This window comes from Pelophylax lessonae (genome assembly GCF_965119305.1).
Source record: "Pelophylax lessonae genome assembly, chromosome: 4".
Classification (NCBI taxonomy): domain Eukaryota; kingdom Metazoa; phylum Chordata; class Amphibia; order Anura; family Ranidae; genus Pelophylax; species Pelophylax lessonae.
In genome coordinates, this window is record NC_138771.1 from 538,670,265 (window position 1) to 538,692,103 (window position 21,839).

Genomic DNA, 21,839 nt, shown 5'->3' on the forward strand with positions numbered 1-21,839 from the left:
TCTTTAAGGAAGTCAGACTCTCTATTTATGCTCACGGTTGGACCTTGTTAAGGGTTGTCCGCTTCCTCTGCGACCGTTTCAAGATGGATCAGACAGATGGTGATTTATGCCTATTCTATCAGGGGTCCGGTTCCTCCTTTCCCTGTCAAGGTGCACTCTACAAGGGTGCTTAGTGCCTCCTGGGCTTTACGTCATCAGGTGTCAGTAATGTAGGTTTGCAAGGTGGCCACCTAGTTGTTGCACACTTTCACAAGTTCTATAAAGTGGATGTGTTGCCATCTGCAGATGCTTCTTTTTGCCGCAAGGTTTTTCAGGCTGCTGTTTAACAGAACTTGATCCTCTTTGAGGGCATATGTTTTTTTTCAGGTGGACTCCAGTTGGTTTGGTTGAGCTCCTGTTTACCTGGTTGGCTATAGTTTAGCCTTGGGAATTTCTTTTATCGCTGTTCCCACCCCTCATGTTTTACACTGCTTTGGGATGTCCCAATGGTTAAGAATATCAGAAGCTGTGTCCGTCAATGAACGAAAAAGAAAATTGTATTTTTGACTTTCCTTAAAATCTATTTCTCTGATGTTCATTGATGGACACAGCACACACCCCTCTGTGGAGTTGTAATTCTCCTACTGACACTGCTTGTAACTAAACTGAGTGCCTATAGAAGAGAGAGGGAGTATCCCCCCTGGGACTGCCCAATGGGCGTAGCCAGACCTTTTTTCTTCCTAGTGTCCTGCTCTCATAGGGGGCTGTAAAACCCAATGGTTTAGAATATCAGGAGCTGTGTGTGTCAATGAACATCAGAGAAATGGATTTTATAGTGTCAAAAATTCAATTTTTGCAAAGACTGTGGGAAAAAATTACAACTTAAAAAAAAAACTCGCCATGCCTCTTACTAAATACATTGGAATGTCTACTTTCTAAAAAGGGGTAATTTGGGGGGTATGTGTACTTTCCTGGCTTGTTAGTGTCTCAAGAAATGAGACAGGCCGGCAGTACATCAAGAGTGATCAATTTTCAATGATTGGCACCATAGCTTGTAGACTCTGTAACCTTCACAAAGACCACATAATATATATTTACTTGGGTTATTTTTACCAAAGATATGTAGCATTTTGGTCTTTTTTCATTTATAGCGCAAAAAATAAAAATTTCAATTAGGGATGCACCGAATGTTCGGCGGCCGAACATTATTCGACCGAAAATAGAAAAAATAGCACTTTCGGTGTTCGGCCGAATAAGTCAAAAGGCCGAATAATTTTGTGCCGAACAATAGGGCTGAACGATAGTCGATATGATATCGACTATCGTTCTGTAGCCATAGGCGATATTCAGGGGTAAGGGACTCAGAGGAGGACAGGAGGACTCACAGACTTCCATGAAGCCGGGACACTTCAGCGGTGAGCATACATACATTACTCACTCGTGCACTGCAGCCCGCCCCACACATTCAGTGAGTCTTACTCTCCTCCCTAGTTTTTTCAATGGCCCATTCAGGGAGCCAATCACGCCGTGATTAGCTGCACAGCGAACCAATCACGCGTGCCTGCACACCTGATTGGTTCCGCTGTGCCGCTACTCACGACGTGATTGGCTTCCTGAATGTGCCATTGAAAAAACTAGGGAGGAGAGTAAGACTCACTGAATGTGTGGGGCGGGCTGCAGTGCACGAGTGAGTAATGTATGTATGCGGCTGTGCTCCTTTCCAGGCTCCTACTAGTCCACCTCCAGCCTCCTACTACCACCACTATGAGAGACTGTCTGTCACTGTATAATCTGATCGAGTCCACACTAATGCCCCGTACACACGTGCAGATTATCTGCAGACTTTTGTCTGCAGACTTACCAAAACCACATAATATGTGGTCAAAACTAAACACTTTCAATTTGTATGCAATCCGGCAGGCCCTTGCACTACATAGAAAAGGTAAGTCTGCAGACAAAAGTCTGCAGATAATCTGCACGTGTGTATGGGGCATAACACTGACTGAATGTCACTGAGTAATTGATGTTACCATATTAACCCTGACCTGCCCAGTGCCCTGTATCTGCAATTAAAATTTACAAGACTGCCTGCATGCTTCCTGATTTCCATTCCCAGCATCCTTCCCAATCCCTACAGTGTCACTAATATTAACCCTATGGTACAAGGCTACAGTGTGCACTGAATCCCATTCCCTACAGTAACATTTAGGGAGAGAGAGAGAGAGAGAGAGACATGAGAGGACAAGAGAGAGAGAGAGTGAGAGGACAAGAGAGAGGACAAAAAATTGGCAAAATAAATGGAAAAAATGCGAAACACCGCGTTCGGTATTCGGCCTTCGGCCAAGCATTTCATTATTATTCGGCTTCGGCCAAGAATTTCATTTCGGTGCATCCCTAATTTCAATGATGATCGAATACCACCAAAAGAAAGCTCTATTTGTGTGAAGAGAGGACAAACATTTTATATGGGTACAGTGGTGCATGACTGATTTGTCATTCAAAATGTGAGCACACTAAAAATTGTTCTGCTTAGGAAGGGGGTATAAGTGCCCAGTGAGTAAGTGGTTAAAGGACTTCTGTGAATGTTTGCTGTTCCTCGTTGTCATGTTGCCTAAGGAATTAGTGACAGCATTGTCCTGTGAAACAAGCTGAGTCACTTTTAGTCATCACACAGTAATGAAAGGCGCTGTGACATGGTCTACATTAGACGTATGCTGAATATTTTATTCTGGGCCTCTACTCCGTAATCAATAGATTTCCTGAACAAAAGTGGACTATTCTGTACTGCATGGTTCAAGATCTTCTCAGAAATACTGTTCAGTACACAGTCAGTATCTAAAACCTTTTATCTGCCACAAATATAATTCTAAAACGAAAAAAAGGGGGCGTTTCTTTTCAAAAGATTCATGAAAAGACGTATTTTCTTGCCTTGGGCCTGTAGCCAGTTTCCCTTAAATACACACACACTTTTATAGCCATTTACTTTACTGACTTGTCAGTGCAGGGATTTAGCTCCCATTCACAATTCCATATGCCTGACTACACTCCCAAACCGTGCTTTACATTTGTAGCTGTTTATGGGCCCAAAGACTTCAATAGGAGCACATGTAAAGTGCAATTTGTGCATTTACATGCCTAAAAAAAAGCCCTCTTCCTACATAAATATATATCTATCTATATATATATCTATCTATCTATATATATATATATATATATATATATATATATATATCTCAAGATTGAGGATTTGTTTTCCGGGGTTCCCTTTAGAAGCCATAGGGGTCTTGGGGGCACCACACGCCTTTTTATTTTCCCCCCTGAATTTCTGACAGCTGATGACTCATCGGTTGTTAAGGACAAGGTGGCTGGCTTCCCGTGGCTACACTGTGCGTCGTCGTTATGGCAACCTGTCAATAAAACGAGAACTCTGAGAAAGTACAGTCAGAGAAAGCAGCAAGGCCCGCTTCCCATGGACTCCTGGGATAGATAAAGCTGATATCCCAGGAGCGCCTAGGGAATCGTCTAATGAGCCCATCGCCGAGGAGGTCGGGACCGGAAATGCTACCTGGATCTCTTTCGGTCGTATAAATAGCCATTAATATCCAAATGGAAAAAAAAGTTTTGCCTTTTAGTTCTACTTATACACGTGAAAAAACACTTGTGGAACACCTGCAATATGCCTGTAAACCCCCATTCACACTTGAGCGGTTTTATGTTTATTTTTCTACCCCTGACTAACAAAATCAAAATCCAATTCTTTCAAGTTGCTTCTATTCATACTTGTATACTCAGTCGCCCTATGCTCAAAAAAGAACATGTTTTTTTTTTTTTCATATTCAGGTGTTTTTGGTCTAATCGACGTCAGTAGGGAGCTCCTGTAAATGGAGGCCTTAGTGTTTTTGCACCTGAAGAACCCCCCTCTTCCTATAGAACTGCTTTCCTCCCCTTGCCCAGCTCAGGAAACAAACTCCTGAAGCTTAAAACATGTGCAAAGACACTTGTAAGAGCCTGAAAAACTGCTTTAAAATCACCAGGAATTTGTACTGCTCAGGTGGGAATTTAGGCTTACTGATTAGAGTATGTGTCCTAGAAACAAGAGGTTACCCTCGAGGGGCCCTTTGGTAGAGAGAGACACTACTGTAACCTTGATATAGAGATTATAATACCTAAGCAGTCAAGTCATCAACAACTACCTTTTTAACTTGTTCTTAAGCTGTAAGAACATCTCTTGAAAAATAAAAAAACGTGCTGGCTTCCGGTTTGACTACTGATTGAAATCCTCATTAATTGTTCCACCTCTCTAGGAGCTGCAAGTTTGTTATACCAGATGTAAATAGGGATGCACCGAAATTAAAATTCTGGGCCGAAACAGAAACCGAAAATTCAGGATGCCCTTGGCTGAAAACCAAAAATGACTTTTTTCCCCCAAATGGTTTTCAAATTGATACAGCCTGTATATAGATGCTCCTGGCCCTATATACCTGTCCCATAGCAGTATTATACAGGTATAGTTCCAGGGGGTAGCTAAGTATAAGGAAACATTGATGCACATCATAACACATATGTTGTCACTCACTGCTCCCCACAGATAGCAGGTTGACTCTGGTTCTGCTCCTGTCCTTCCTATCCGCAGTGGCCATACTGTAGAAGATGGAGGGAGGAGGTGGGTGGAGCCAGAGAATCAGTAATAGGCACGGAGGAGGATGAGAAAGATCCTCCTCCGCTCTGCATGCTGCGTCCTCTTCTCGACCTTGCTTTCCTCTCTGGACCGTGATGTCACTGGTTGCTAGATGCCAGGCGGCTGGTGATTTCTAGCAACCAGTCTATTACAGGGCAGGCGGTGAGGTACAAACGGCGGGTCTCGGAAGCCGGCCGTGGCCGGTCACGCTCCATATAAGTTAAAGTAAAAGCTACTGCTGCCGCGGCCATTCATTTTTGGCATATATTACCTGTTTTCGGCCGAAATGGATAGGCCCATTTTCGACCGAAAATTTTGCTTGCCGTATTTTCGGTGCACCACTAGTAAATAAAACGGTTATCGGATGGCAGGTTGGTTCCATGGCCTGTGGATCAATACATGGGCCTGTGGGCTGATCCTCATTATGATCCCTAATAAAAGTCCTATTTTACCAGAGAAAGGGGTATCCTGCATTAAAATTCTCATTCATTCTCAGTTTCTCACGATGTATATAATAGAAGTTTACAAAGTTAATGCTCTACAAATTGTTGATTAAATGTTACTGAAACCTGCCAAGTACTGTATTTGTGCATCTGACATTCTTTGGTTTATCAGCTTCTCCCTGGTGTTTGATAACCCTGGTGTCTGATAAGACTAAACAAAACTGCAAAAATGCAATATTTTGTAATGTGAAGGTCTGAGCTTTTATATTGTTCCTGTACAAATATTAGCTGTTCCATGCAAATGTTACGTTTAAAAAAAAAAAAAAGAAAAAAAGAAAAAATGAGTTTAACTGTTGCACAGCTGGAAAGATCATTGTTGAGAGAGTGAAGGGCTTTTGCCACTGTTTCATGTTTTGAAGCTGGTGTTCATTATTTGTGATCACATGTAAATCTCCAAATATTTCATTTCCTTGTCTTTTAGGAAAACCCACATGGATGAGCTATTACTGGGATATCGGACCATAACCATATGGGCGTTGTCTGTTTGCCAGCGGTCATATTAAAATGTGGGGGGAAAGTGTGGGCACACCCCTTGCTGCAACATCTTATCTCAGTAGTAGAGGCTTGGCAGTAATTAGGTTTTCTAAAACTGGCCATTTATGGCTCAAATCTGCCAAAATGTAAACTGTGCAAGTCCCTGTCTGCACCACCCAAATCGATAAACTTTGAAATCACAGAAGCCGGTGTTCTGCCGAAAAACTCCCAACTTGCCGAATTCTCCAACGACGTTACTTCCGGTGAGTGTACACCAGGAATATTTGGAAATTTCGACCACTTGGTGTATTCACAGAACACCGTCAGCCTATACACTCTGGTAGATGCTATAATTAGTGCAGATTGTTAGTCCGCCCGCTAGTAACCAAAAACATGGCCGCCTCCTAAGGCGGTGACAACTAGTGGGTGGGCTAACAATCTGCACTAATTATAGCACTTACCGGAGTGTATAGGCTGACGGTGTTCTGTGAAAACACCAAGCGGTTGAAATCTCCAATTCTTGGTGTACACTCACCCGAAGTAATGTCGTTGGCGAATTCGGCAAGTTGGAGATTTCGGCAGAACACCGGGTGGAAAACTGTCAGCTGAACAGTGACTGACTATACCTAATGAGATGTCGTCAATGTTCATTTATTCAGACAGCAGCTGGTGCTGCAACTATCCAAATACAGTAGTTGGTTTGGGACATTCCATCATGCTTGCTTTTTAGCGTCGATAGGGAAATTAAGTGATATCTCGGCCTGGAAGGCTGAACAAGAGAAATCTCAAGGTGTATGGCTTGCTTTAACTTACTTGCTGCTGCAATGGATGTGACCTAGTTGATCATTTAGGGCATTGATTATGTAAAGAAAGTGTCCAGATTTTATGCCCTGCAGAAGCCTAGTTTTGCTGCTTCTATGGCTCGCCATAGAAGGGCAGATATCTCTTAATATTTGCCTCTTCTTGCATGACTTCTGTGGAACTCGGGTCATTGTCCAAGAGTTAAAGTGGCAATACTTAACCAAGTTGAACAATACTCATATGCAGTAATGAAAGTCTCCAAATGGCTGAGGTGCTCAGTATCTCCTCTTGCAGTTTGGTCTGATAATAGCAAATGATACTTAAAATAGCATGCTTTTATTGAGCTGTCTACAGCCAGCCATTGTCATTTAACCTTCAGTACAAGGGTAATTAAAATATTTCTTGCTGTAGCATGCTGGAAATCACTTAAAAAAAAAAAAAAAAGTGAATTATAGTAAGTCTTATCTAGGTGCTGCAGTTTGTGCGAAGCTAAGACCTTCCACTGCAATACAGTGGAGTTAATTTACTAAACCTGGAGAGTGCAAAATCTGGCACAACTTTGCATAGAAACCAATCGGCTTTCAGTTTTTTTTTTTTTTTTTTTTTTGTCATAGGTTAATTGAAGAAGCTGAAGTTAGAAGCTGATTGGCTACCATGCACAGCTGCATCAAATCTTTTCTCTCTAGTGTTAGTAAATCAACCACAGTGTGTTAAAGTACACTGTAATACCGAAAATGTAGTTAATTAATTAAATCTACTTGGAAACTAATAAAATGAGTAATGAAATGATACTTCAAACAAAAATCTTGCACTCAGGAAATCAATTATATGTCCAGGTTAATGTCATACATTTTCATTATTTTCATAGCTCAGCACCCATTCTATAGTAAGATAATTTTACAAATGACAGTAAAAAAAAAAATGGCTGCTGAAGTTGTACTTTCTTAGGTCCATACTGTATTATTGTACAGCGCTGCACAAACTTTTAGCACTATAGAAGTCCTGAATAATAATAGTAATGTTGATGTCACACTTGTGATCCTTCCTGCATATTATAGCAATCCTTTTTCTGGCCAATCCTCCCATCATGCTTTAGCACTCCTGTCACTGGCGAGAACATTTGCATGCTTGTATAAGTTGCTTCGTCTCCACCTGGATCAATGAGATATTTCTCCCTCATTGTTGAAAACGTTGCAGAATGGTGAGAGAGCGTTGCCTCGCACATCCAGCAGGCAAGGGAGTGACCCATGCAAGCAGGTGAGTGTTTTACATCCTAGCTGTGCCATGCGCATCCATACTCCTGCTGCTAGCAAGTTTTTCCCAGTGGCAGGACCACAAGTATGACATCAGCCTAAATCTATTCTCCTCCCACCAATCTGTGATTGGATGTAGGAACGACGAGTAGTTATGATGTATTTCCTGCGTTCCTCCTGTAAGTGTGTTCACGCTGTTTGACTGTTTTTACTGCTATCTGGGGCTCTATTGAAGAGATATCACTTGCTTCCTGCTCTTATTTTTTTCAGGGATACCTAGAACCCATGTCAGCTTTTTTGTTCTGTGTACCTGTTAAAGGTTTTTTCTCACTTTGGTGAAACCATTGTCAGCAGCAGTGATGACCTTTGCTGTGTTTGGACTAGGATCTAAACCCAAGTGTGCTAGCCCACCTGGAAGCTGATGCCTGACCTTGTATACGTGCAGCTACAGGGCGAGGATTGGCACATACAGGTGGCAGCTCCCTGGTGAGCCCAGGCACATGTGTCCGGATCCTAGTCTCAATGGGCTTGAGCTCATGGAGTAGCAGTAACAGAGCTCTGGATAGCAGTAAAAACAGATGTTCTAATTCTTCTATACTCTATCCAAAACTGTAAAAAAAAATTTTTTTTTTGGTTTGACATTACAGTTTGAGTTTCATTTGTCTGCACTGCCTGTAGAAACCAGCCACAATACAGCTAGCTTCTTCCTAGGCCAGGTCTAAATATTGAAAGGAGAAAGTCTTGTCCGTTGATGAGTTTAGTACAGGGGTCTCAACTTTCTAAACAAAGGGCCAGTTTTACTGTCCTTCAGGGTGGCAGCACTGTGGTCAGTGGGAGTAGAAAAATGTCCTGGAATCAAAGGAAGTAAATCATGCCCCATGATTGGTATTAGGGGAAGTAATATTTGTATGTATCAATGGAAGTATTAGTGTGCTATCATTGGTGTCAATGTGGGTAATAGTGCCCCATCATTGGTGTCAATGTGGGTAATAGTGCCCCATTATTGGTGTCAATGTGGGTAATAGTGCCCCATTATTGGTTTCAATGTGGGTAATAGTCCCCCCATCATTGCTGTCAATGGGGGGAATAGTGTCCCATCATTGCTGTCAATGGGGGGAATAGTGTCCCATCATTGGTGTCAGTGGCAGGAATAGTCCCCCATTATTGGTGTAAATGGGGGGAATAGTGCCCCATCACTGGTGTCAATGGGGGGAATAGTGCCCTGTCATTGGTGTCAGTGGGGGGAATAGTGCGCCGTAATTGGTGTCAATGGGGGGAATAGTGCGCCATCATTGGTGTCAGTGGGGGGAATAGTGCGCCGTCATTGGTGTCAGTGGGGGGAATAGTGCCCTGTCATTGGTGTCAATGGGGGGAATAGTGCCCCATTATTGGTGTCAATGGGGGGAATAGTGTCCCATCATTGGTGTCAATGGGGGGAATAGTGCCCCATCATTGGTGTCAATGGGGGGAATAGTGCCCTGTCAATGGTGGCAATAGTGCCCCATCATTGGTGTCAATGGGGGGAATAGTGAGCCATCATTGGTGTCAATGGAGGGAATAGTGCCCCATCATTGGTGTCAGTGGGGGGAATAGTGCCCCATCATTGGTGTCAGTGGGGGTAATAGTGCCCCATCATTAGTGTCAGTGGGGGAATAGTGCCCCATCATTAGTGTCAGTGGGGGAATAGTGCCCCATCATTAGTGTCAGTGGGGGAATAGTGCCCCATCATTGGTGTCAGTGGGGGGAATAGTGCCCCATCATTGGGGTCAGTGGGGCGAATAGTGCCCCATCATTGGTGTCAATGGGCGGAATAGTGCCCCGTCAATGGGGGAAATGGTGCCCCATCATTGGTGTCAATGGGGGGAATATTGTCCCATTATTGGTGTCAATGGGGGGAATAGTGTCCCATCATTGGTGTCAATGGGGGAATAATGCCCCATTATTGGTGTCAATGGGGGGAATAGTGCCCCATCAATGGTGGCAATAGTGCCCCATCATTGGTGTCAATTGGAGGGATAGTGAGCCATCATTGGTGTCAATGGAGGCAATAGTGTCCCATCATTGGTGTCAGTGGGGGGAATAGTGCCCCATCATTGGGGTCAGTGGGGGGAATAGTGCCCCATCATTGGTGTCAATGGGCGGAATATTTCCCTGTCAATGGGGGAAATAGTGCCCCATCATTGGTGTCAATGGGGGGTATAGTGTCCCATTGTCGGTGTTAGTGGCAGGAACTATGCCCCACTGTTGCTGCCAGTGGGAAGAATACTAAGCAAGCAAAGGGCCACAGTTTGGAGACTACTGGTTTGCTACATGAAGCTCACTGTGTGCGCGCTATCGATTTTCTGAAAAATTAGCAAATTATTTGATATACCTGGATATTTTTGTACGGTCACTTTAAAGTATTTTCTTTTAAATTCAGTTATTAAACAAATATTTTCTGACCGATTCCTCTTTCTTTGTTCCCTCTCCTTATTTGCAGGTGGTTATAAATGGAGGTGCCGCATCCACTGTTGATCAGGATACGGAAGACACAGAATTAATGGCTATTTATACAACCGAAAGTGGTATTGCAGAGAAGGTGAGTGTGTGCTGCCATTTTTTTTTTTAATGCTGTCTGTCTTTCCATTGGAGAGATTTCCATTCACTTCCTATTGAAACACTACACAAAGTGAGTGTACATGTGAACCGGTATCCCCCGTGTAATATTTCCCTTCTATTCCAGTTCTGGTGACCACTGTAACATTTTGGATTCTCCATCCCTTTCTAGCCTTTTGACAATAGTCACCAAGAAAATAATTGATACTTGGAGAAAATTATTTTTTTTTTTTTTAACTCTCCAAACCCAAATACTTATAGATACCAATTATATTAACCTAGCAGGCTGGTATATAGCAAGATGCCAACCTTGCCAAAACACGAGACACGTGGTAGTTGCCTTCTGCTGAAGCTTGGGTGGAATTAATTACGTGTATTCAGTTATTTTTAATTATCCACCCTAAATGTCTTTGATGACTGTGTAAATTTTATCTCGATTTGGCATTTCCTTTTCGGTTTCTTAAAACAAAGAATCTGCCACATACTTTCTGGGTGCTGGCACTACATCTCTAACGTGTCTCAGCTAATTAGTATTTGCTTAGCACCCACACTGAGGAGGAGACAGCAAGTCCTCCCCAGTAGGGTTCTGGTACAGTGAGTCATCTGCCATTCCAGAGGCAGAAATGTTTAGTTTTTAGTAAACTGACTGCTTTCTTGTCCTTGAGCATTATCTCCCCTGCCCCTGGCAGTTTTGATTTACAAGTAAAAAGTAGATACATTGTTTAGCAGATTAACATATTTTAATCTTGGCACATGTGCAAACCACTGTGTGCACGAAAGCATGTATAGTACTTGTGTGCTGGTGACAGATTTAGGTTTTTGGGAGATTAGTGGCCCTTCACCTTAGGTAGAATTCACACTACAGCAAAGACCTGCCAAAGTGATTCACCACTCAGGTAAATCTATGTTGCTGGCTCCTGTAAATGGCAGGGTGAGGTGCGATTCAGCGCATCACACGGCTTCCAGTTTTTTTGGATTTTTTTGTATGAACTTTATTTGAAATGTAGAAAATGTAAACTTCATTCATGTCAATGTACAGCAATCTGTTGCTGTACATCACCTTGCAATTCAGCATATGCTGCAGTTCATTGTGGATGGGACACATAGGAAACCATGTTTCCTATGTGACAAAGGTTTTCATTGCAGTAAAATGTCTGTCACTGCTCATAGTGTAAATTACACAGCTTTTCTGCTAAAATGAAACGCATGGTAATGGATTGCAGAACTGGCCAAAGACGCACGCACTGATCACACAAGTCTGATGGCAGTGAATGCAACAAAAAAAGGAACATGTTGAAAGTTGAACATAATTACTTTTGCATTGTCTTAAGGACCATTTTTCACACTAAGTTGGAGATATCACAATTATTGTTTTACATTCGTTGATCAAATATCATTTTTACACAAAAAGGTGCGTATTAAGCAGTTGCAGGGTCTGGGTATACTAGACACGCCCAAAAAAATGTCATCATTGTACACAGGGCATGTCTAGTGCGTCCAGTCCTTCTGCCCTGCTGGCGGGATCCCCCCTAACCCAGTACACAGCAATTCAGCTCTGATGAATCACAGCTGGATTGCCGAGTACACAGAGGAGGTCCGGCAGCAGAAGCTGTGAAAAAGAAAAAAGAAGTCGTCTGGCAACGTTTATCAACAACATTGCTCAGCTGCCAATACAGAAAGATACAATGAAACATTTTTTAATTTTGTATCTTTCTGTTTATTCATCTACAGATCAAAGGGATGAACTTTGATCTGCAGAAGAAGTCAGTTAAAGTGGATGTAAACCCCATTTATGAAATTTGACCTGGGCACATATATCTGTAGTGTTTACTTATCTCTCTCCAAAGCCCTAAATCCTGTGTCTTTCTGCTGCTCCATTCCTCTGTTATTATATTGATAACTTCTGACAAGCTCTCAACACAGGAGATAAAAGCAGCTGAAAATTTGAGTTGAGGAGGGTGTATAGAGGTAGATTAGCAGAGAGCTGGTCTATTTACAGCACATCTCTGCATGTTTCTTCCTTCGCTGCCTATGTGGAGGAGGGGGTGTGTGCCTTTCCTCTTAAGCTCTAACACAGTGTGTTCCAAGACTCCACACCCAGTGCTGGAACAGGAAGAAAAAATTCTAACACGATGTTCACTTTCCAAACATTGCAGAAAGCTGAAGACAGCAGATATTAAAAAAAAAAAAAAACACTTTTGTAGGGCTTCTTTAATCTCTGTGTATCATCTGATGCTTTTTACTTCACTGGGTATATGTGAGGGTTTACATCCACATTAAAGCAACCTGACAAGTAAAAATAATTTTTTTTTTGTTTTTTTAATTAAATATTTCTCTGTTGAACCCCTATTAACCCTTAGTTTACCCTGATCAGCCCTAATTAACTCCTTATTCTCCTTCTCCATTAAATTCTAATTTTCCTGGCGATTTTTTTTTTTCTATTTTAATATTTAAACATTTTTCTGTTTTTGTTTGCTTTGTTCATTAATACGTTTACACCTTTTACATATTTTTGCATGTATCACACTGTAAAAAGTGCAAAATAATAACTTTGTAAATAACTTTGAAATTCTTTGTACCAAAATCATAATTTTAGTGTTTTAACCGCTTGCCGACCGCCGCAAGTAAATTTACTGCGGCGGTCAGCCCCTGCCAGGCAGAGTGACGTTAATTAACGTCACTAGCCTGGGAGGGTCTGGGGAGCGAGCGCGCGCCGCCGGAGGCGCGCTCCCGCGCGGTCACGGACCCCCCCGCACGTGTGACCGGCGGACCCGATGTCCGCCGCTCACTCGGCGATCGTCGGGGGAGAGGGAGAAAGTCAGGCAGCTAGTGTAAACAAGCTGCCTGTCATTCTCCTCGGTGTTAAAACACTGATCAGACAGATCTACTATGTAGATCTGTTGATCAGTGTCCTTTCACCTCAAGCCACAGCCAATCACAGTAGAAAGCACGCCCCTAGGGACACACACAGCCCCTCCCTCCCAAATAAAGTTAACCCCTTCACTACCAGTGTATTTTTACAGTAACAGTGCATATATATAGCACTGATTACTGTAGAAATGTCACTGGTAACCCCAAAAGTGTCCAAAATTTCAGTCAAGGGTCCGATCTGTCCGCCGCAATGTCGCAGTACCGCAAAAAAAAAAGCGCAGATCGCCGCCATTACGCGTTAAAAAAAAAAACAACAAAAATGACAAAAATCTTTCCCTTTGTTAGTAAACGCGATAACTTTCGCGCAAACCAATAAAAATACGCTTTTTGCGATTTTTTTTTTTTTACCAAACATAGGTAGGATAAAACAAATTGGCCGAAAATGTTAAAAAATTTAGATTTTTACATTTTTTTGGGGGGAATTTCATATAAAAAAATGTGAAAAATATTATTATTTTTGCAAAATTTACGCTCTTTTTTTGTTTATAGCGCATAAAGTAAAAATCGCACAGGTGATCAAATACCACCAAAAGAAAGCTCTGTTTGTGGGAAAAAAAGAACGTCAAATTTGTTTAGGTACAGCGTTGCACGACCGCGCAATTGTCCGTTAAAGTCACGCAGTGCCGAATCGCAAAATACCCCCTGGTCGTTTAGCAGGAAAATCCTCCGGGGCTTAAGTGGTTAAACAGGACAAACTACAGAACAGAGTGCTCAATTTTATATGTAGTAACACTTTTTTTTTTTTTTAACTAAAACACTGTTTAAAAAAAGAAAAAGCGCCTTCTGTTAATTTTTGTTACGTTTAATTGTCTAGGTGTTGGGAAAAAAATTATTTTTGCAGGACAAAATACAGTATGTACTGTATGTATTACTTTGTTCTGTTAAGCATTGACAAAACGATTGCTGAATAAACAGGTTCATCTTGGCATAATTTAGAAAATTGCTCTGGTCCATAAGGTGTGAGCAGGTGTGAGAGCCGAAGTGGTTAAATGAGAAGAGAAGTGTTTAGTGTAACATGTAAAGCTCCAGTAACAGCTGTGACAGGTAGCAGGGAAAACCTTTCTGTGCTTCCCTTCTAACATTGGAATGTGCCATGTATACAAAGGAGGAAGGCTGCCAATAGTATGTTCATTTGATTGCCTGTTTAGAAATTGATACTAATGTGGAGTACACGCGGGAAGTGTTTTTCTTTTTTTTTTGGTTTACCCAGCAGGCTGAATAAAAAAAAACGTAACAGATCTCCATACTTACATATCCGATGTTAGTGCGGCGATCTCCCCGCTGAGCTATTGTGTTCTGATAGGTGGACCGCTCCCCCTGCCAGAACACACTGATCAACGCTCTCAGCCATTGGCTGTGAGCGCTAATCTGATGCTGGTTTTCTAGCATGCTCGTTCCACAGAAGCCGGTTGAGGAGCTGTACAGACAGATCAAAAGTTGGCTGATTCCTGACGAACCGACTGTTTTCAGCCAATTTTCGGCCCGTGTGTACACAGCCTTAGACTGGTGCACTCTTTAGACTGCAGGACCCTTTTTTTTTGGTCCGCACCAGAATCGGATCGCATTGGGTGTTCAAACCCATGTGATCCAATTCCTGTCCGAATTGACAGTTTGCACTGCGATATGCAAACTAATCTGTGGGTGTCATTAACTTTGTATTGACACTCCAAGCAGTTTGCATCTGAACTGCCTGCGAGTCGGGTGTGATGCCGGAATTCGCAGTGGATTTGCAGGGTTCCCGCATCGCACCAGTGTGAACCGGACCTGCGAATCCACTGCGGGTTCCTGCCATATGCGAACTATGCGAACTACAAAGTAATGACACCCCCAGATTAGTTCGCATATAGCAGTGCGAACTGTCAATTCGGACAGGAATCAGATCGCATAGGTTTGAACACCCATGTGATCCGATTCTGCTTCGGACCAAAAAAAGGGTCCTGCACGACTTTGGCCCGAATGCCATGTGAATTCACCCATACAATATGTTTGGCTAAATTTGCATCGCAAAGACATTGCATGTGATTTGCATAGCAGTGTGGTACGAATCACATGCAATGTCTTCCAACGCACCAGTGTGAACCGGCCCATAAGAGAGCTGAAACAAACTCAAGAGAATTGAACTAAATCCCTTTTAACCTAGTGCCTTCCACCAAAAATGCCCAACATTTTTTTGTAATTTTAAATTTTATACAATGTGATTGTACTATGTACTGGTGTAATTGATTTTATTAACTGTGAAAAGATAGGTGGTCTCTGGAAGCATATGCCAAACCTCTACAGTGTTCCTAAACATCATAACAATGTATTTCCAGAGCACCCCATAAGGCCCAAAGCAAGTGGAAAAGCTGTTATACAGGTTTAAACTAAATTTGCATATTTGTGCTTTGGCATGTTTCTTTAAGACCCTGCACCTCCCTGTTGGCTAATCATTTTTTTGCCCCTCAAATTACATTTAAGGCCACAGCATTTCCTTGCAGTCCCTGGTTTCATTTTACAAGTGGATTTGGAATCTCCTGGGGGCTGTGGATATAAATGCACGTGTGTGCAGGAACATGATGGTACTAGCTGTACAGTCCAGGTAACAGTTTGTGATTGTTCAGGGCACACATTCATCTTCGTTATGGTTGAATGTTCTAAAACAAGCTTGTATAACCTGTTTTCATAGAGAGCCATATAAAACATTTTTTTGTCTGGAGGCATTCAAAATGTATACAAGCCCTAATTATAGTACACATATAGTAATATATTTGGTTTCTTTTCACCAAATGAATTTGAGAAGATCAAAATTGTTTTCCAAATATGAAAATTGGAAAACTGTTACCTGTGTTATCATCAGCGCTCACCTGTAGCAGTCAACTGGCTCCTCGCCTGTAGTTGGAGGGGCATAGGGTTTATATAACTGTGATCAATGCAGGCTCCTGAGAGGGAATAGAATAGGTAATGGCTTTCAGGCTTCAACAGCCACCATACTGTGGTTCTGTCATGATTATAGACATTGCAGTAGATAGCCACCCTACTGATTAAAGCAGATTTCCAGCCATTTTTGTGTTTATTAAAAGTCAGCAGCTTCAAGAAGTATAAATAAAGTTAGTAAAGTGAGTTAATGTGAGTTAATAAACACACACTCACCTATCCCAGGAACCAACGATGAGGTAGCCCAAACCCTTGGTTCTCTCCCTCTCCTCTCCCCAGCGCTGGCATTCCAAGTGTGAGCACCTGGTTGTGACAGTTTGTGGCTTCACAGCCGGGTGCGCACTGTGCATGCGCGAGTCGCGCTGAGCCTCCTCAATGGCCGGGCAATCTTCTGGGACCTGTGACGTGTCCCAGAAATTGCAGGTAGGGGGAGAGGGGAACTTCTGCTCGAGTGGCTGAGACGGCCTGAACAAAGTGGAAGCAGGTACCTTTCAAAACTAGGTACCTGCTCCCCCCCCAAAAAAATGACATGCCAAATTAGGCATAGAAGGGGGTAAGGAGTGCTTGGGGTAAGGAGTGCTTAAAGCGGAACTTTCACTTTTGGGTGGATCTCCATTTTAATTACTGGTCTGAAGGAGATCACATCTGAATGCTGTGCTAGTTTTCTGAAAGTATGGCAGGCTTTGTTTTTAATGGATGGCCCACCAGAGGAGGGGTGAACTCTAAAGGTCAGTACTCTTAAGCTACCCATAGATGGATCAAAGGTTGGCCGGTTCAGCAGGGGCTGGCCAAATTTAGATCCATCTACGGCCATTCCCACTGGACAGAAATTGATCTAATCATTGACTTCTGTCAAACAGGACTGTTAAAAAATGTTTTCTCAATCAGCCATCTGCAAGCCATTGATCATATGATCATTGTATTCTGACAGCAGAGGAGTCCCACTGTCAGAATATAATGGCACAACGAGGAAGATTCCTCCATCCACCTCACATGTGTGGATGGGGGGAAAACACTAATCGAAGAAAAACAAGACACCCATGGTCAATCTTATGTAAACCCAACATTTCATATTCTTTTTTTTTTTTTTTACTTGCATTGGCCAGGAATCGAACCCGGAGCGCCCCCAGAGGTAGCCGAGTTAGCTACCACAGCACTAGCGTACCAATGCTACATTTCATATTCTTGATATGTACCTGCTGTACCCATATACTTGTATGAAAAAGTATCCTGTTCTCTTTGTATTGCTTCTTTGTATGAAATACCTGCGGTTCTTGTCAGTCCCTCTGCTTTCCTATTAAAAACTAACCCTAAAACTAAGCAAGAGAACAAGCTGAGGTCAGTTCTCTAGCTAGAGAACATTCATTGGGAAGACCAGTGTACTGCTGGTTTTCCCTCCCCCCAACACTTTTGCAGCTAAGAACAGAGGGAAAAATTGTTTTATAATGTTTTCTAGATCTATACAGAAATGTTTTGTCTTTCGTTTCTATTTAAAACTGAATGAATTGTTTTACAAGGTGAGGGTTTACATATACTTTAAGGAAAAGGGAAATTCTTTCAGCATAGCAAAGTACACATTTTGAATAGATGATACAAACGGTTTGCAAGAGATGAGAAAGAGGCTATCTACGTCAAACTGAACAACTATATATAAATAAATACAAGAGCACTTGACGCCATCTGTCACCTATGTATAATTCCTTTTAACATCTATACCTCCGGATTTTAACAACAATTTGCACCTTCATCCATGTACTGTAACTCGAAAGCTTTCCTGTCTCAGACTTCATGACACCATGGTTACAGGGTCATGTAATTATAATAGTGTAGTTTCACATATTTTCACACCTCCCTTCATGTTCTTTGCCCATAATCATCTGCATTGACTCATTCCAATAGAATTGGATTAGGTTAACGGAGTAACCCGATGGATTCAGTACCCTATCGTTGAGAGATTTTAAGAGAAGACTGCATACATTGATAAACTAGGAGACTCAAGATGCATGTTCATTGGAGTGCAATAAGTGTCATGCAGAATTTACACTCCAATCTTTTGTCATTGTTTGTCTCTGACATATAGTCGTAATGATAAGAAAAATGTTTAAGGCCTCTTGCACACAGGATGGTTTTGCAGCTGGGGTTTTTTTTTCCTTCCTCTAAACTCCCCTGCATGTTAGCCTATGTGTCCATGCATATATAGGCTATTGGCAGTGTTTAGTGGCAGGAGAGTGTAGAGGCAGGAAAATAATAAACCCCACTGCCAAGTGCGCCCAGGAGCAGCAGAGTTTGGGCAGAAATAAATGCTTTTAAACGTGCGTTAACACTAGGCGTGTTTAGGGCTTGAGCGTTAATTAATTTAATGGCCAGAAGAAAATATTTATTCTGGCCAACTAAATGAATTAACGTCCAAGTGCTGGATGACTCTAAACTTGCCAAATGTTTGTAAAAGTGTTTGACATTTTTACAAGTGTCAGGCGGTTTTTAATGCAAAAGCGCTGCTGGCTTAGACGAGAAAAAATGTCCTGTGTGCATAAGGCCTTAGAGGACCTTTTTTCAGAGACCACTCTGAAGTGCACTGCACGCATGACACACGCACGCACTGGAAAGTCTTTCTTGTTGTTTATGTTGTATTATACCAATGCTTCCTGTTGGGATGGCTTCACACACTGCTCACTGTGGTTTGGCTAAAGTGAAGCCAACCCTCAGTTTTCGTGCGGATTAGCTGCACTTTCACATAGACTTCAATTATATCCCTTGTTTTTGTGTGCTTTCAGAAAGTACACCAGAACTCCTGCAGACAGTATGAAGCCGCCCTAACTAAGGCCGGCCATACACAGAGGATGGAAATTAGTTTGATTCCCCCCTCAAAACACAGACAATGCTGAAGCGGGAATCCCTCCTGCCCGGGCCCTTGCCTTCTCCCGTCAGGGGGCAGGTCCCCATCGGGAGAAGACAGTCAATATTGCTAGCATCTATAGCAGCCGCTAGCGATAATTGCAGGTAAAATCCAGCATGCTAGTTGTACCCAAGTTTAACAATCAATCAACTTGATACATTCAGCTTGCCCATACACGTTTTGAATCTTGGCTGGTTCCTGCTGAAGAGGAGACATGGTGTACTGGACATAATCATTCTGCACCCCTGGAAACGTTTTCACATGCATTCCTGTGTTTTGGAAGAGTATAGAAACGTAATTTTGGTGGTTAGCACATACAAGGGGGGACATGGAGCCCCAATTCAGTGAGCACATCCCCTAAATCTGCAGAAGTGCCTTGTGAATTGATAGACTGGATATTGGCTGATCCCAGTGTTTATGGATGACAGCCTCATCCTGAAGCCTGAAGTTGGCCAATACACAGTGATGGGTGTTTCAGGGCATTGATATCTCAGCTGTCTTGACAGCTGAAATTCCTATTAGCAAAGTAAAGTTGACTTTTTAGTTGACAGATTTTCTCTCTGATATCGATTAACAAAGAATGTTTGCAGAAACCAGAAGCTGTCCACATACTTCAGTCTTTTCCAAACACATTTTCTTAGGGTTTTGAAATATGGCATCAAGGTTAACCCCCCAGATGAGCAGTGCACAAACTTGCCTACTCATATCACACCGCTGGCAGCCAGCTTCACCTGGGTATAACTATAATGATTGTCTATAAAAATTCTGCAATCATTGAACTAGGAATTATTTACTTACATTTCAGTGTCCCTGACTTATAATGAATTTAAACTGACATTTTCCCATAAACTTACTGCATGATTGGAGTGCAGGAACTTTCAGGTGCCTGAATATAAGTTTTGGCTGGTCCCTCAGTGTCACAGTGTCCCCAGTGTTACAAATGTAAGGAGGTCTTCATGGGGTTTATTTACTAAAGCTAGAGTGGGCAAAATGAGTCATAATTCTGCAGAGAAACCAATCGGCTTCTAACCTCAGCTTGTTTAATTATGCTTTAGCAATAAAACCTGGAAGCTGATTGGTTTCTCTGCAGAATTGTGACTAATGTTGCCCCCTCTAGATTTTGTAAATAAACCCCTATATGTAAAAAATAAAAGGTAAGGGGTATCCTCCCACCTTTTTGCTTCACCCTATGGGAGAGTAGAACCTCCATGTGAAAATTGAAGAACCAAAAGCTCCTAGGACAAGATGGCCAGTGGTATATGCAGGCATTATTTTTAAATGCTTTTAAAAGAGCAGATGCTCACTTTAAGATAAAATGAATGATTCTAACAATAGGGTTGGACAAATGTAAAATGAATGTAAAATTCCCATTCAGTGCTGCCTTGGTGTACTGCGGTGGTAATGTCCTGGAAGCGAATTGCACAAGAGTCCTGTAGCCTACCACACAGACTGTACAACCTGACACACAACCCCCCATGGTTAATGAAAACAATTGTGCAGGCTTATCCAAACTATTTTATGAAACTTGACTTTTCCATCATGGTGGGGCAGTTCAGAATATAATTTATTGGACACAGCCATTTTTGTACCCACTGTCCCTTATCAATGTTCAGATTCAATTCCTAATGCTCTTGGTGGATTTATCCTTCTATACTCTATACAGCCAAGAGTGTAATGTTTAGTGCTTTCTGATGCTGATCATTTACTTCACTATTTTATTGAAGCGTTAATCTTTGTACTGTGGACTGGGGATTTGTCTTCTTGTGGTAAGCCACTTGGCGCCTCTTCCATTTTCCTAATGAGGCCTTTCTCCCACTTAAACTCGTTTTGATGGCATCTCATGTTCTGATCCATTCATTTTACACCTTTGTTTTCTTTCGAAAAGGAATCTAAAACAATTGTATAGTTTGGCCAGTGCTCAAACCAACCTTCCAAACACCCACTTCTTCTGGGTCACACTTTAGGCATACCTGTACCTAGAACTGGTGATGCTGTTGCATGTAGTTCCACATAAGTCAACTACAAAAGCTGCCCCATTTCTCTTTTTATGGCTACAAGGTGTATGATTGCATAGTGAATTATACATTAAATACACAAGGTGTGTCAACGTAAGTCCATCTGATGCTCCTAATACCAAGTTGAATGCACATTTTGTTTCTGGCAGCAGTAATGGTCAATTGACAAAGTGTTGTTTTATGCCATACAAACTTTTGCCAGATTGCAAAGTTTAAGGTCACGGTTTTAGGTGGGCAGGTATCCAAGCACCTTTTGTACAATAACATATTACATGTGTGCAAGATAGAAAAGACGCTGCTAATCCCCATGTACATAGTTCTAAAGCCCCTATCAAACAGCTGGATGATTTTATTGGATGTTGTGGTGGGATTTGGTATATGTGCTATTAAAGATATGGTATCGGTGTCTTGAAAAATGTGGATTTTTTTGGATTTACTGACTTTTAAAAAGCAGTTTAGTAGTATGTGCCATATTTTGTTGAGCATGAAACGGACCCATAATTTTAGTAGTGAAAATAATAGTGATATATTTAGGTCATATTCCTTAATAAGAAGCGTGTCATGGGCTGCAAGGTCAATGATGACAGACGTCGCAGCATATGTTCAATTCCTTGTAACCAAGGACAAAAACTCCGTGCTGAGCTCTTCTGTGTATTGAGGCTTTCTAGACCAAAAGTACAAGAACTTCTTTTAGGCAACAGGCGTCCCACGATTCTGCTTGTGTGATTTTACCACTGTTCGTCAGGTGACAATCGTAGCAAAATCGCACAACGTTTGAGGTGCCATTGAAAGTGAGGGGAA

At 42.0% G+C, this 21,839-nt stretch overlaps 1 protein-coding gene across 1 annotated transcript in view; it reads left to right on the top strand.

Annotated features, from left to right (window-relative positions):
• Nucleotides 1-21,839, top strand: part of SLC23A2 (solute carrier family 23 member 2) — a 167,741-nt gene that overhangs the window by 58,412 nt on the left and 87,490 nt on the right. Inside the window, exon 3 of the mRNA XM_082253284.1 lies at nucleotides 10,168-10,266. Within this exon, the coding sequence (XP_082109410.1) occupies nucleotides 10,168-10,266 (99 nt within the window). The remainder of the gene's footprint in view (nucleotides 1-10,167; nucleotides 10,267-21,839) is intronic.